At 40.9% G+C, this 17,756-nt stretch overlaps 1 protein-coding gene across 1 annotated transcript in view; it reads right to left on the reverse strand.

The window, feature by feature from the left end:
- T265_06368 (hypothetical protein) overlaps positions 1–17,756 on the reverse strand; it is a gene marked incomplete at both ends in the record, with an annotated part of 140,879 nt that overhangs the window by 2,922 nt on the left and 120,201 nt on the right. The window contains one exon of the mRNA XM_009171609.1: positions 17–115. Coding sequence (XP_009169873.1) covers positions 17–115 — 99 coding nt within the window. The remainder of the gene's footprint in view (positions 1–16; positions 116–17,756) is intronic.

The following is a 17,756-nucleotide window of genomic DNA, read 5'->3' on the forward strand; positions in this document are numbered from 1 at the left end:
TGGATGTGAAACCTACCCTTAATGCCTTTCGCATATTTTGACAGCGCGATTGCAATAACGCAGCGACTAAGGGTCCAACCAAGGTTGGGATGGAGAATATGCAGAAGACGGATCGCTATAAAATACAACAGTGACGAATTCATCTGACATGAACTGATCTAATGGAGCTAAAGCATGGGTCTACAACCGAATGCTTTTTCGGTGTGTGTTAGAATTACCCTATTCGCGGCTAGAATCACCTTCCATACTGATCACATTCAGTAGAAATGTCATCCTGTCAATGAAGACGTTCTCTGTTAAAATCCGAGAAGCATTGTACAGCTCTTTCATGCCTGGTGGGAATCATTTGCACTGGTATACCAGGAGACCAAGATCGATTCAAACCGTGACAGTTTGACCGGTGGTTGAATACTTAGACCTTCAACCTAGAGTGCCTAACCAGCGGTGTGAGTTCCTCTTACTAAGAGGGGTCATGACATCAGACATTTTTCAATGAAGAAGAACTAACCATGTGGTCAGGTAATGACTGGCTAACAACTTCTCTGAAGGACGTTTCGCAATCGTGAAATTATCTATTCTCTGGGCTACTAGTTGTTCAAAAAAACATCAGGGTTGTCAGCGAGGTTTCAGGTCGGCCGAATTCTGCTGATTGGTCTTGCGTGTACTTTTCGATCAAACTGATGATCTAGAAACACGAGCAGACTTAGTCATCTCAAGAACACCAACTTCACGCTGCCCATCGCTTTTTGCACCCGAGGTAGATAGCGGAGGTCAAAGGTGGGTGGGATTGCACAGCAGAACAACAAGATTAAACTGCAGTTGTAGTGATTCCAGGAATGTCCAATTCACTTAGCTTGAATGCACACAATCACGTGGACTTTGAGACATGACCCTCTTGAGCTCTATCGCGAAGTCCACCGCGGAAAATTTTATTTAAAATCTGGAGCAACAAATGAACGTTATTTTACAACACTGACCTTCGCCGTATTTGGCAGTGTATAATGCGGACAATTTGGTCATTATTGATGGTAGCACCACGTACATGTATCACTTAAAGAGAGTTTCATTGAAGAAATGTTTTAGGCTTTATTCAACTTCGTGCAATCCCTTTTCACCGTAGGTCAATTCACAAAAATGGCACATATGTATTGCGCTTTTCTTTCTGCCTTTTGACAAAGTGAGCGCCAAGGCTTATAATAATTAGAGACTGCCGAGATTGGAGAGTTCCCTAATTGCAGCGCTTTAAAGGCATCAAAATGTTCCACTAATACAAAATGTTTTAGTGTCGGATTTACTCGCGTTTATCAATTTTTTAAACAACAAATATGTGGTTTTAAACGGATGACAAATTTTTCATGGTCATTGGTTTTCAGATTGCTCTTTTCTCTGTTTAATTTCGATTGTAGACTTCCTATGCTGTTAGCAAGACGCCTCCAAATGATTTTCCTTAGAATCATTCAAAAAGTTCACCACGAAAGTGCGTTCTCTGCCTCTGAGAACGTTTTTCATACGGTGAAATCTTGTAAACTGATTTTAAATTGGTGGAGCGCATTCTTTTTTATGTGGAGACTGAAACCAGTTATGTGGTGCAGACCAAGCAAACCTTGCCCTTATTTTTAGAATCTATAGTTAAAACGTTCTAGTTACCTGCATGTAGACGTTGTGGAAAAGAGTTGAAACATTGTTCCAACACCTTATAACTCATACAGGAAAAATAACTGGATTCATTACCTGACACCTATAAAATATCATGTTATGAACAAATGAATCCATTTTAATGTCTGTTATTGTAAGCGGTGACGCATGCAGACTAAGATACAATGAGGTTCCGATGACGTATATATTTGAAACCACGAGAAACTTCGATAAACTATGGTATCAATCTTAAAAAGTGAACCTTTCTGTGAGGTCACCAAGAGCTACAATTTTTTTCCATTTAAATCACGCTAAAAACATTTGGGATAAATGGAAGGTCTCCTCTGAAGGAAACCTTGTCATTATGTTTTCCAGAACATTTAACGGGCAAAAAACAAGATTGACTAAAAAATATTTGAAAAGGAGAATATCATAATGATCCAGTTATCCTGGTTATCTTTGTCCAAAGGAAATTCCGGTTTGGGTACCTTTGTCCAGCCATAATTTTCATAGACATGTTAAATGACGCTCGAGATGAATATCCGGAAATCAGGTGCCATTTGACGCATTGGGTAGAGCTTTTATCCACTGCTCAAAATCTCCTTTTGACAGAAAATCTGGTGTTCAAGGGGAAAACATTTACAAGAACATAGGGGCTTACTGCTGACTGTAAACTAGCGCTTCGTGCAGAGTTCCTTATACATCACAATTACATGAAACATCCCCAAATAGGCAATCTTATTGAGACTAACAGGGTTTAATAGTGATTTTCTCTGACCATGTGTTTGCCAACATTTCTGTTAAACAGTTATATGTGAAGATCCGATTCGTGGGTTGAAATTCCCATGTAACGAAGATAGTCCTTTATTGGGAAGCACCAACTAGGTGATCATAAACTGTTAAACAGGAAAGCAAACACCTCATACGCAAAGACTTTTTAAAAACTGGACATTCTCGAATGTCTTTTTGAACTTTCATTAATCATCACGCAACTGTAAACGAACCCTGCAAACCAGTTCCACAAGTTCCGTAATAAACTTCATCTCACATTGGACGTGGGACGGAGCTTCGAAATGACCACAGACTACTCGCATGCCTCATCGGTATTACACGCCCTTACACACGTAGTGCCCACAACCAAAATGTGCTCTTCATCGTAGCATCAAGACAAACGTCCCGTTTTTCATATTTACACTGGCTTTATTTTCACTTTATACTTTCCACGAATTGGTGGTCTACATCAAGCCCAGACACCTCTTCAATGGGTTTTGTTTAACGCTCAAAGGGACTTCAGAATTTGCCCAGATATATGGAGCCTATTGAGAATAACGGGCCGTAATCGGACACATTCGGTAACACTTGTTTCAATCGAGCTTTTCTCAGCTTCACGTTGGAGTGACATGCTGGTTTTCACCCTGTATTTAGGTTAAAATGTTTGGTCAAATTTGCAGTGTCCGGCTTGTAAAACGCTCATAAGAGAGCCTCTTCAATGCAGTTACGTGTGAGTCAGCATGTTCAGGCGGTATCGATTGTTAACACTTAAAAACACCGTGTAAGCTCCACCGGCCTTCACAAATGAAAAAGAAATTTGTTTTCTTGGCACTGCACGAAAGAATAAATGCACCAGTTTCCACAAAAAATCGTCACTTTTGTTCCGTTTACGCTTTCGAATCCTGCACATTCAAAGGATTTCGAGTTTCAGTACATTACAGGTACTTTTCCAAATAATGCTACTCACATCGGGAGCCCAAGACTGGCCTTGAGCTTGCACTTTGAGCTTATCAAGTATGCAGTCCCAGACTTAATGTATTACATGAACGAACATTTCATCCGTGATATTTAGCTGGCCTACTTTTATTTCAGTTGGAACTTCGACTGTCACACTAACCACTGAGTACACATTCTTGACCAGCCTTCGTTTTCGCGCAAGCTTCCGAAATAAACCTACTCACGCTAAAAGTGCTTACAAACTTTCCCTGTTGTCGCGTGATATTTACTGGCCTACTTTTATTTCAGTTGGAACTTCGACTGTCACACTAACCACTGAGTACACATTCTTGACCAGCCTTCGTTTTCGCGCAAGCTTCCGAAATAAACCTACTCACGGTAAAAATGCTTACACACTTTCCCTGGTGCCGCGAAATTTTGTTACTTTTTCCGAATTTTATCACTTTGCGCTGCATCTAAGCCGTCAGTATACTTTCGAAATAATTCACTCGATAAATATACTGTNAGTATACTTTCGAAATAATTCACTCGATAAATATACTGTGCTAGTATGCCCATTCGATTCACATCAATCAGAAATAAACGAACGGACGTTGAATGCATAGTTGACGGAAAGCCTAAAATATGTACGTTCTGGCGTGTTATTTCTGTAGATTCTTACATGAATTCACCCTGCAAAATTAGACGATTGATGATTCTGCCTGAGCGTATAGCACACTGCGCGCGCCGATTCCAAAACAGGGCTGTTTGTTCCACTGGCACGTGCTTTTATGCTGTGTCGAACTTCACTGCTCAACCATGGTAGTTGGTGAATGGATTACTTCAAATTCAACTGGTTTCACCATAAGCATAGGTAGGCCATCCTGGTTTGAGTATTTTGGAAAGGCAACAGTCATTACCATAGGTGAAACTGACCAAGAATTTCATGACTTATTCCAAAAACCCGCTGACGCTCTGACCTTCAGTATGCGACCTTGTGTTCAAAAACGTTTTCAGCGCAAATATAAAGCCAATGAAGTGCATTGCATAAAATTGATGTATGGTTTACAACTTGCAGGATGGGGATTTTTAGCATATTCGTATATTGGGGGATACTTTGGGTATCACACATCACGGATGCAATTTACTACAGCGATTGTGGTAAGCTCTGATTTACATCAATCCTTTGTGACTGACCTGGATGCTTTGACATTCGTATGACCAAGACCAAAAGCGCTTCAATGTAGCCCACTTGTGAAAAGACACTGAGATCGATCTCAATGTGTGTTCAAGCTCACTACAACTTAGGAAGCTCTGGCAACTTTAATATATAGATGAACAGGATAACACGTAACAACATGTTGCTCACTCCTCGAAACAGTGAATTCCACAGCCAAAAAAACAACGAAATTCACAATAATATAAACATGCCATGTTTTTGACACTATTTTTCAAGTTCCAAAATTATTTTATCTACTCTAGTAGAACTCTACAATGGACAACACATTTAGGATCACTGTTCCAGACATAACGGTTGCACAGATTGTGATAAGTGGAATGATTTCGGATGCGAGCGGAAAGCACCGTGCACCCGATTGCCGTCCAGGAAAGTCATTCAGCTTTCCATAGAAGCGCATTAGGAGGAAAATCACAAAAATCCACCCATTTGATTCGGGAAGGAATTTCACAAAAATGTCACTTTCAATCATTGACCGCGTCTGTCTGTGTGGCCCCAATGCGAACTACACAAAGGACTTTTTGCTGTCCCTTACATCTGTGCTTTTTGAATACAGGTTCACAAGGCGCTACTGTGCTGTCCGTGGGTGCGTCTCCATCCAACAACCTCTTTCACACTGTCAGTAAAGGGGCGAATTATATTGTTACAATTATTTTCAAAGCTGGTGAGTTTCTTCTTGGATAGATTTGTTTGTTTACTTGCTTTGCTTAACGTTCCCGAAACTTATCGAGCCAATATTTTCTGCAGATTAGAAGGCAGGTCTTACTATCACAATTATAGAATTAGCATTGGAGTGCTACCTGATAGGCCCCCAAAAATTTCCTTGGGTGGATCTGGATATACCGTGTAAATTCCTCCTCATTTAAGCACTACACCTTCAGACGTTCCGATTAGATTATTGTTCTAGTTTAATCATTTAAAGGAACGGTCTTCCAGCTAAGTTTTTACCCAGTTTTGCGAAAACGGGGAACGAGAATCGATCATGCTGCCTAACAATTCGTCTCGCAAACAGCTGTCTCAATAGTTTATGAATGTGCTGTCCGTCACATTCCACGAACTGAATTTTCTTTCTAAATAGGATTTCGCTCGCTGTTTTTACTGTCTGTACTCTACTGTTATTTTTCCCGCTATCACAACATTTCGTTCATTCCAGATATGTCCTTGATGGGGTCCGTTTTATTCCATCTCGAACTGTTTAGTTGATGGGTTTATATTTTTGATAGAACCCCAAACAAATTTTCACTGGTTGCCACTGATCTGTCAACTTTTCTATAGCCGACTACTTCCTTAATGTTCAAGGGTGTTTTGATCTGCTTTATAGATGCCCTGATACACTTCTGTTTGAGACAGCTTGGGTGGCTTCTGTAGCACTGTATAATGTGATATGAACGAGTCGCCTGTTTATCAACCCCACTTGGAAGCTGTTCCTTTGATGGCATTTTAGTATGTTCATTCAAGAATTCCAGCTTCTTTTCTTATTTGCCGTGTATTGTAAAAAGTGTTCGCTTCGAGCTCTTCGTTTAGTTATTTTTATTTGATTACTTTATTTTACTTCTTTTGGTTTTAAAAACCATCGGGCATGCAGCGTATCCCTTACTTTGGACCTATACATTAAAATAGGGACCGTTTTATTTGTTACATTGTAATACGTGCGATTCATCTTGAGGGTGGAAATCCCAACCTACGCTGAAGAGTGTCCTCGCTACACTCACAGGGTCCTTCAATCCAGGTTGGTCAATGGTCCGAGGTTGACATTCTCCGGGTCCTCCGGGCTGGAACATTTGGCGGCGTGTTCCGTAAAAATGCTAATGCATTTGCATTTACTGCTAAATGCCGCTGCTCTGCGGCCGGGCTTTTGAGCCAAACGATTTAGTTGAGGACCAAAATCGTCTTCCTGTATTAATATGAGCGCCCTGGAGGTATTTGAGTGCTCGTAGAACAGTGAAGTGCACTAGTACAAGTAATCTTGTGTCACATAGGTCACCGCGTGGTGCCGTCAGCCGTATCGTACTACTTGCTGGATACAGCATGGCGTTAAGCGAAAACAGGCAGCTGCCAACGGCCATCGTCTGAACGGAAGTATTCTTGCATGGATGGATACCAGCTGATTGTCGCCTCTATGCGGTTTGTCTGGCAACGTCGGTGAAGACGTCTCACAACTGAGAATTTCATCGGTGCCTGTTCATCATGTGTGCTTACGCTCCAACTGATTGCAGCTCAGACGCCGGCAAAGACAGATTTTATGACTCTGAATGCCCCGTTGCGGTGGGCTAAAAGCTCAAACATCGTGGTGGTTACGGGAAATATGAATTCACAGTGGACAGGCTTAGCGTATCTGAGACTCAATCAGGGGTCGACATGGATTGGACTCGATACGCACGGACAATTGGTAATGATTGTTTCATCTGTGTGTTGATCTCAGGCTGCTCAATACAGTACTGACTTTCCAAACACCCGAAGTTGTTTCGCCACATGGTGTTCTTCAACGCCATGCCAGTCCTTTTGGCATCAGTTTCCAGTAGCGTGGATCATTATCTGACTGTCGATTGTTTTGAACAGCATTTGTGGATTTCTACCACGCACTCGTCCAGAGTAGCTTTTCCCTATGCTTTTTGAGGCCGCGTAGAACGCGGACAACCCGCTTGGCAACTGAGATTTTGGCAGATCTGGATTTTAGACGAATTTACCAGAATAGTTTCCACAGTCTCTTCCAAATGCTCCATCATCAGATGTGAACTAATATTGGGACTAGATGGCTAACTCTTTGCATAGTGTTAGTAATTTTGTCAGCTCAATTAAACACTGGATATCTGATCAAACGGCGTCTCAAATGCTTCTGAGCATGAGGCGGTACCGTCAGTACAGTTACATCCCTCTATTTTTTTATTTATTGTCGTTACTGATGAAATAATGAGAGAAACACTGAACGGTCTTAAAACCTTGGTGTTCAAATAGCCTGTGTCGAAAACTTTCATTGATGACGGAAAGACTCAGGTCTTTTCATATGAACTAACCAAAGCCATCCCTTCTTTGTTATGCACCTCGCACCCACAAGGTGTAAGGTGATGCTTTTGGAAATGCAGCAACTGAAAACGCCACTTAAGTTTCAGGTATATAATCTGTGAACCATTTTACTTGTCCTGGAATTTGTACTAGCTCTGATTCTCATGTGACAGATATGGTGACCGCACGGAGCTACAACACTCAGGTCGCGCTCGCTATGTTGAAAAACCCTTTGGCATCATAGTGGTGTATTCCGGAACTCAGTGAATATGTATATCAGCCTTCAGTGTTGTTGGTTGGTTATATGGCTGTGAAACATGGCCTGTTCGACCAGCCGAACTGAGACGCTTTCAGGCGCGCGACAATCGTTGCCTAAGAATCAAAGCTCGTGTTGGTTGGAAATCGAGTTTCCGGTCGCGCAACGGTTGATTATATTGAACAAAACGTCCAGCAGCAGATATGTGTTCCATACAGCGAACCATTATTCACATAAGAGATTACGGTTTTCATGCGCAACTCAGAGTAGCGGAGGAAGAGCGCGGTGGCCTAGGCTTGAACGGGCGGAGGCGTATGAAGGAGAATACGAAACGCTTGGGTACTGTTGATGCCAATTGCATTCCAAGATGGGGACGGCGTGATCCCCAGGGCGCATGCTTCGAGAGGCTGCAATATACGGGTGCTAATCAATAGCAGTTTTGTTTTCATTTTATATTTAAACAGGCTGAATGAGTATCTGGATAAGTAGGCTATTAGAAATGATTGTGGTAAACTAGAATTAAGTCCTTATTCCGTCCAACTTTATACTTGTTTTCACAATGAGGTTTCCAAATATGTCATGTCTGAACGGTAGCGAAGAATCAGTGCTGAACACTGACATCATGCTGTCGATGGTGATGATAATCTCTCAGTGTCGCTGCGCAGGAGTGTACGTCTACCCTGATTTTGGTGAAGGACGCACAGCTGTTGTCCTGTAAGATGCTGAACACGAAGGAGGAATTTTCTCTTGGGGTTGCCACTTTAGGCTATAAAGCCGAAAGTTGCTAAAGAGTAAAAATCTTGGATGCGCTGCAGAAAGACCACGTGAGATATTAGTTGGCTCGATATTGATGCCATCCTTGTAAATTTTCTTAAAAGAACAGACTACTCATGTGCTATTATTCCTTTTTTCAAATTATCCGATTTCTCGTCAGGCTCAGACATCTGGGGTGGAAGTGTTCTTCTGGATACTTCTGTCGATGGTCGTACTTTGACGTTAAATCTCCGTGAACCAACGCTCTGTAATCACGTGACCCCACCCTGTCCAATCAGAGCAGGTCAAAAATACACGTTCAAATATTCAGACATCATGATCTGGGATATCCCAAATGTAAGTCACAGATACCCTACAACTGACCACTTCTGTACAATTTCATAATGTCCTCTAGAAACATTTTGCGGTTCATTTGACACCTTTTTCTCGACATATTTCCACCAATCGCTCCATTATTCCAGGGCTGCATTTTTTTAGAGGCACATTTCATCTAGTTGACCAGATCGAGTATATTTGAGTGAAAACATAGGCATCCCAATCTTAAGCGCGGTGCTGCGAAAACACTAAAATAAATCGACTACTTCTCCTTGACAATGCATATTCGCGATAAGGGAAGCGAAATTCTCATATTTGTTTTATTCTTGATGTAGTATATTTTGACATAATGACATTCGCTAGCAGAGTTGGTGTAGAAATTTACCGACGTTACGCATCAGATAATCTGGGGCATCGATCTCAGTCATGTCTGGAGATGCGGGCTTTCACCAGGAGGCAGAACACTTTTAGGAAGATCTAAGGCAGGTAGGGAATTGGGCTACTTCAAGTCCTTATGATGTTTTACGTCCAAGTCACACCTAAAACTTTGATCCTGGGCTTGTTACACTGATCATGTTACTCAGTGAACGACTTTTCACAAACACGTAGGAAGGATACCATCCACTTGTATCCGAAAGGTAGCTAACCGGAAATGGTTGGGCAACATAAGCGTCTGGCGACCATAATTTTCTGCGCTAAATGACCTTTTTATGAATTTGGACCTACTCATGCAGTGGAATCCATGCTTCGAAGATTCCGTCCATTCCATGAAAGTATGGCGTCCCACAATTCGTTTGCTTTCACCAAACAATTCTCCAAAATCATAATTATGATCAAGTTTGCTCCTCCATGAACTGAATACAACTGGGTACGCTTTAATATCCCATAACTCATTACCCTGTAGCACCCGTAATTGATTCCGCAACTTTCCGTTGTAGGGTAAAGTTGCCCTGCGCTGGCGGCTGACTAATCCTTATCAATGGACGTTTCTCTGTGTCAAAATTATCACAGAAATCAGTAACAAACCCTGATTATTGCACGTCTACCTAATAAAACACTGTACTGCGCAAACGTCTCTTAATATTTCTCCCGGCCACATGAAACAAAACGAAGACAGAATGCATTCGTTATCCTTGTGATATCCCGGGTGCTGCATCAAAAGATACGTACACTTAACATTCAAATCAAACTGGCGCCGAATCAAAATAGCGCCTTAAAACGTACAGCATAGCAAAACGACCATATATTTATGAAAGATAGATTTAAAAATTTTCAGCCTTTCCAATTCAGACCTCACATGAGCCACAATGCACAATTCCATCACAAACACCAGCAGTCACGTTGGTTTGCAAAAAAACGATCCCATTAACATTTGTTCGTTTGCCATGCAATCTGCCTGTATTGATGCCCAACCATGTCTCCCATAGTCTTTACTTCTTCGATTATCTGGTAATTAATAGTGTCGTTCGCTACAATTTTCAGGAAGTTACAATTTCCTCCGTGATAGAACGAACGCTGCTGCCTTACACCGTTTGTTATGCCACTCTGGTCCACCAACCGAATATTTGAACTGGTGCAAAACAAAATTATCCTTTTCGTGCACGCGCCTATACAGAACATTTATGATTTCCCACTCTGCACGAATACCCTACACGTTTTAGTGAATGACCATGCGAAAAAGGCTTTTGGACTTTGGGCAACATATTGAAATACGCTTGGTATGGAAGATGTTCTGCGAATTCGTTCTCTTCTAGTAGACAATCCATTTGTTCCTATGCTTACCAAGAACACCTAGCAGCGGGGAGCCATTTATTCTGAAACTTCATGGGGCTTGATCAACTGATAACGTGCAGTTATGAATGGTGCAAGTTGATATGCTTGATTTTAGTTCAGTGCAGTCCATTCTGGATTAAGTATCTTCTGGACAGTTACAGTGAATCACAGCTAATCTACACCCAATGGACAGGAAGTAGAGAGCGGCAAATGGTCTAATCTGGTGTTTATCAAAATGCACAAGCACACAGTTTGCTTTGCTTTGATGGCGAAAGATGTTATCAAGCCTTGCCTAGATTGCAAGAACATCGGCTTCTCTAGCATCACAGCTTGCAGGAAACTGAATATTCAAGAATAACTCAAACGCCTCTCATAAATCGGACAAGCAAACAATCGGGGAGTCATACGTTTAGTTTGTAGACTCCAGCTTTCATAAAATACACTTACAAGGACTGTAGTCATCCGCAAAATCACACCTGCTTGTGGGTTTGCTTTGCTAAATTTTCTTTTCACTAAAAGCTTGATGAAACACAACCCAAATTTTAGACCTACAGAGGAGTTTTCCTGAAGAATCATGTGTGCTATCAGGAAATTCACCTAACGTAGTAACCTGTGCGGATATTAGCTTACGATGTCGATCTGAGATATTTATCTCAGATTTCCATCTCATTAATATTAAGTTGTACGATCAGATAAATACTCCACCGCTTTGGGTTCACAACAAGCTCTCGTTACCTCTGCACCAGGTGGGTAGAGGTGTATCGATTGCTGTTACTGATGAATCATATGAGTAATTTGCAGTGAGCGGCCAAGCTCCGCTAGCCTCTGATGAAAAGTGAGGTTTTTTGAGGGAATTTTGGAACTTCTTTGCAGTCTTCGTTTACTTTTGCGTGGGAGTTAATGAATATTTAGAAAGGTTTAGAATGACGCGGGTGAATTAGTTCGTTTTTGCTAATAAATCACAACTTCGCAGGGAATGGCCTTCCACCTTCCAATGGCAGTTGGTCGACTATGGGTGTCTCCAACATATAAACATAAAATCAAACTAGAATGGGAAGATGTTGGCTGTTTTGCTTGGTTTTTTGAGCCCTCTACATTCAAATTCCCGGGATGCTAAGTACGAACATTTTTCGAAGGGTACAAGAACAGGGGTGCTCCGTTCATTGAAAAGTTCGGGATGAGCTCTGTGGATCCAATCGGTGGAGTTTCAGCACACTTACCGCAAAACGATTTTCAGTTTAATATTGTTTTGAATTGAAGTATCAGAAACTATTATCTGTCAAGATCAGTGTAACAAGCCTAGATAACATATGACGTCATTCACCATTGTGTAGCCGTAGGTGATCGTGTGAGGTCATTATGTGATCCGTGAAACTGAGGTAGGTAAAACAAGGTAAGGTGCCTGTGACGCGTTCGTTACCGGTCTGATTAATTACCGTATGATTGCGCTTCTTTCGGTCGCTTCATCAGCCATGCAGTTTAGATAAAAAAATGTCCCGTAGAACAGGTAGTAGGGGATTTCACATCATCCGACAACATCTTTCGATGAATAGTAGGCGAACGACTCTGTGCTGATAGAGCTACCAAAAGTTCTTCTCAGTCTCTGTAGTTTTCGTCCACACAAGTTGCTTCCAAAAACATTAACCTATTTACACACATCTCATTAGTTTCTTCTTCAGAATCCGACATGTCTTCAGTATCAATATATATAAATATCATATATATGTATATATCATACATATATATCAAATATATATCAAGTATACATATTTAAAACATTTTACATTGAGAATGAATAACACAATAATACTGTGGCTAAATTACTTGTCTGCGAGATTTGTTCGACCTTATCTGGAAAGAGTTTTCTGAAGCAAAACCACATTGGTATTTCCTTCAGGTTTGGTTCTGCTGATAAAAAGTCATTATATACAAGGAATTTATTAATTTCCATTCGCATTGGTTCAAATTCGGGTACCAAGGTACCCATTCTATTCAGTCAGCATATGTCATTGTGACGCAGAAACTGAAGTCCATTTAAAAAGACAATAATCGAATAAGATACCTTTCTGTCCGGCACCAGTTGGGCATTTATAACCAAGCTACTGTCGTCACCTCTCTAGTTCCTTTAAAATCACACAATCAGGAGCACATTATTGACTGTTACAATTGCACGAATAATCAATGACCGCGCGGTTGATGACCTTACCAAATAGGTTCCTCTGCTACAGTTTGGAGCACCAAGCAAACTAATCATATTTATGGAGTTCCGAAAGAATCTACAGAATTCCAGTCCTGTTCGTGTATCATCAGTCAGCAGAACAGACGTAGGACATTTGAACGAAATAAAAATCCAAGACTAGCCAGGATTTTTGCGGTACAGTTCGGAAGTTTCTCGACGTGACTAACGACCAAACGTGACATTCCACAACTTAACACAACTTCATTCGTAGGCTTTCATTATAGGATTGATTGTACCATAGAATCTCGATTTTCTACCCATCATTGTCTCAAAATCTAGGTAATACAGTTCTCCCATTCCTCGGTGTTTGTTTATCATGCAACTCAATGTACGCAACACGGCAGTGGAACGATGCATCTCTAAGTTTCTTCTTCATGTCGTTGGTGCTAGCGATCAGAGTCAACAAATAAATTTTCACCTCAAAATTCCATTCCGAGACCTTTTATGACGACTGATTGTCACCGTCCAACTTCTTCAAGGAAGAGCCGGCCCAAATTGAGCTTCAGTTTTTTCCAGTTTTTCCGCATGCGCATCCTGGATGTTCCCATTCCGCCACACTCTTAATTTTCACACAGCTTTTATATCATCCTGTTTTTCAAAAATATCCCTTCACACCAAAATAGCAAAGGAAACAAAGACAACCTAGCGTCTACCACAGTCGTTTAGAAGTTATGTCATCTGAAGGACTCTACTGCTTTCAAGATTGGTTCTTTACACCTCTCCAATAAATCGAACGCAACAGTCACTGAGGAATACAATAATTAAAATAGAAAATAGAATATATAAGTATATAATTATACAGATATATAATATATTAAATGTATGATATCAAATATATATGTTGAACATAAAATTTCAGACCACCGCCGAAAAATGTTGCATTAGTGATTCTTCAATATGAGATACTCATCAGTGGAGTTCCGTGGGAATTTGCTCTCGACAGTGAGAATTTTATTATCTCAGCTGGACCTTTGGGATGTACGTTTAATTAAACGAGCAGTTCAGTTTGGTTTCTTGTTGACACCAAGTTAATTCGCAAATGAGTGCATTTCATCAACTGAATGGTTTGCATTACAAATTCAATTCTATCCTTTAGCATCCGAAACTGAGTTACTGCATTTCGCACTGCTGTGTCTGGTCCATCAGTTTTCTATCCCGCGTCAACTCGTTTGGAGTTTGACGCCCAAGTCATTGTTTATCTATAGTCTCACGTAGTCAGACCTATGTGTAACTTAACTGTAATTAAACCAGCCTTTTCACGCAACCGGTTCATTCAAGTTTATTAGTTCATTCACGGGTGCTACTGTTATCATGCAAAATTTGCGCGTCTTTGTGGGATGTTACTAAGAACTGATTAAAATTTAGGTAGTCCTCTAACTCCCTTATTACGCCTATTTCCGTTTACAACATTTTTCACTGCTGAGAACAGCGGAATGAGACGGATTCCTTGAATGGTCCTTTTCATGCCTTGATTTAATGTGTGCGTCAAGTCCACACAAAGATCATAAACCATCTTGGTGGAGTCAGAGAGTGTTTACAGCTGTGCTGTTTTCTGGCCAACGAATTGTCATGGCAGGCAAACTCGTTAGTTCAAACGTTTTAGAAAGATATCGATTTTCTTTTGGAGGCCTCGGGTCAAGCACATGCCCCACATGTTCATCCCCAGCAGTCTGAATATACAAGTGCATCGAGGCGGCATAGCACTCTGGACCTCGCCGCCAGTGTCCTTGGGTTCAAGTTGAGAACCATAACACGCATACGTGGCGCCCTTTGGCCTTAAGAAAGCCGAAATCAGGGCTGATCTCTCCAAGAAACATTATACGAGAATATGGGTTGACAGATCAGAAGAGTTTTGTTCAAATAAGTTTGACGTGGATAATTTTGTTCCAATCCTGAAAGCAATTACATGATGCCTAAGGGAAGTGAGTTGCAATCGTGCAAGAATTGTGATGCACCGCAGAGCTGCCGTATTGCGGTGGAAATCACCAACATCCCACGTCCAACACCAGCCCAGTAAAACTCGAACTCGTGACTTCAATATCGATAATCTAGTACTAAGACTCTTCGAACTTCCAACAATATCGAAGTAGCTATGGAGGCTTGAAACCTACGTCTACGAAATCGGTAACAAAAGAGCCAATTGACGCACAACTACGTGATATGAATTCCATGATCAAGAAAATAGCAGCTCCATATGCCAAGTGCAACCTTATTATGAAATTTATCAGTCACTCGTGGCAGAACGATTTAGTCTCCAAGTCTTAGCCGAAATTATGTACGATGACCCATGCTGCCGAGTCCCAATAGGGACAAAATATTTACACGGTTCTTTACGGAATTTGGTGCAGATTAAATTCTCTAGATTGAACTTTATAAGCGCAGTGGGTATAGTTAATCGTCCACATGATCACATAATCTCTTCTGATAGTGGATGCCTATTTTGCATCTATTAGAAAAAAATGGAAATGAAATGATTTATCCACACAGCCTCTTCCAGGAAACGGCTTTTTTCCGGTTCAAAATTGTCCGGGTAAGGTATTCGGAGAGGACTTTTCTGATTAGTCAACACTCCGATTGGCAACCCCAGCATACCCACAAATCCCTTCAGCTAGTTGTTCTGTATAGATGAACATATATGCTGATTTTGTCTAAAAATCACAGTAGTATAAACAGTAATTTGAAGAGTAGGTACAGCTGCAGCTTAGACAACACTGTTTGGACGGTTGAGTCCAGTAAAGCCTTTTTTCCTGGCCGTTGAACTGTTTGCATGTGCTCAATACTCGCTTGCAAGCGTTTCATCACCCATAAATACATAGTTCTTTTGATGGATAAATCATCTAGTTTAACCCGCCTTTATATAACGCTTGATGCATACTTGGTGTATATAATGTGATCGATCATTTCACGATTACCTAGCATATACACTGATTAGCTTGCTTGGGATAAGTTTTACGTTGTGGTTGAGTTATCTTTTAGATGTCTAGCTCGTTCATCATCTCCGTTCGATAACTCTTAGTACAGTGAATACACAACTTTAAGATGCGCCGTCTCCTGAAGTTTACCAACCATGTCAGTTTTGATAAACAGACTTTTATTGGCTAATTAACATTGCACGATCTCTATTCGTCCTAAAAACAAAAATATTCACGTAATCACTTGATTAAGTAACCATTTTGTACACAGTGAGAAGGACCTTCAGCGACAGAGATCGACGTATTTACTAATCGTTAAATTTCGGCGGAAGGATCAAACGTTTCTTTCAATTCCTCCTGGGCATAACTTTTTACCTAACTTCTTGAAAGATATCAACAAAGTACATCATTCATGTTCCAGACCAGGCACAACCTCTGCAGAGAGGCACCTCCACAGCGCTAACTTCCACCTCACCAAAACGCTATACAATCAAAACCATTTATCTCGACTACTGATGATATGCAGGCAAAATAACCGAATGTATCCAGCAGTAAACCGCAACTTGTGGTGATCGTTAGGTAAAATAATGAAGACGTTTTTTTGGTCTATTTGCAAGTGAAAAATCGTCACACAGTTGCTATTATTGGGGACAAATATAACATAAAAGCCCCTTCTCTTGTTTTTTCTGCTATAACCTTAAGTTTTCTCTGCTTTGGATGCATTTGCATGGCTTTTGAATCAGCCGCCATCACTTTTTTAATGCCGGAACGCTTATGATATCGAATTGAAGTTTGATATGCTCGACAAAAGCTTTTTGACCGAAATGCTGATAAGATTCTTAAACGATATTTTTCAACTATCTATCTGTCACGCAGGCCAGCTGGGTTGAGTTATCTGTCAGACTGCAAAATACGCCCGATCAATGATTCTAAGAAACATCCTGTAGCCGTTCTATAGTAGTGCACAACTGCGGATGATCCAACACTGAATCTAACCTGAACTCGAAACTGCGACAAACATACCATCGATCGGGAAGTACCAGGCCATATCAATGTCCTGGATAAAAATCGTTCTCATCGATTCCTTTCTGACGAGTTTTCCGTTTCTAATGAACAAATAAGACAGGCAATCAAAACTCGTGTTCAAATTGAGGCTGAACTTAAGTGTCTTTTCTTTCTTCGAGAGACACTCTGAAAGGTAGTCTTCCCGTTGCGCAAATTTCCTGACTTGATGCGTAGAGGAGGAAAACAAAGTCGCCTTCAAATTTAAGTTCATTGTTCGCTTCAAGAAGCAGTTGACCAGTTGAGTAAGACATTTTTTAATTTTGTAGAATTTTCACCGAAAATTCTTGCCAAATGCACCTATTATTTCACGAAAGGTATACTCTGTTCTTCAAGTTAATCTCAACAAATCCATCCAACTAATCCACATCAACATGAGTTAGTATGTGTCGAGGGTGCTGACATACGGTCACAAGACGACTTAGTTAACGCTTCCACCCGCCCTAAGTGCACCGCTGAAAGTGCTGAATTAAGTCACGTCCCTTCCAAACGGGGTTGCAGAAATTAGCTCACTAAAATATATTCAATGGCTGCACTTGCTGCTTTCGTAAAACGTATACCTATCAGAACGTACCTTCGATACAAGGGAAATAGGGCGTGAAGCTGACTCAGCTGATTTTTTGCCTACCATAAATAACTAACCCAGTTAAGAGCAGAAATCATAAAATAACTCAGATTTTTCATCTGATTTCCTGTTCCAGCAGTAAGACAGTTTGGCAATTCATCACTGATCACCCCCCTACATTTCGGGTACTTTCTTCCGGGAGATCGACTTTGAACAGTGGATTACAATCCACTTGCTGTTGATGTCCTCTTGTTGCTAAGCCGAATTTGACTTTGGGG

Source organism: Opisthorchis viverrini (assembly GCF_000715545.1).
Source record: "Opisthorchis viverrini unplaced genomic scaffold opera_v5_126, whole genome shotgun sequence".
In the NCBI taxonomy this organism is placed as follows: Eukaryota; Metazoa; Platyhelminthes; class Trematoda; order Opisthorchiida; family Opisthorchiidae; genus Opisthorchis; species Opisthorchis viverrini.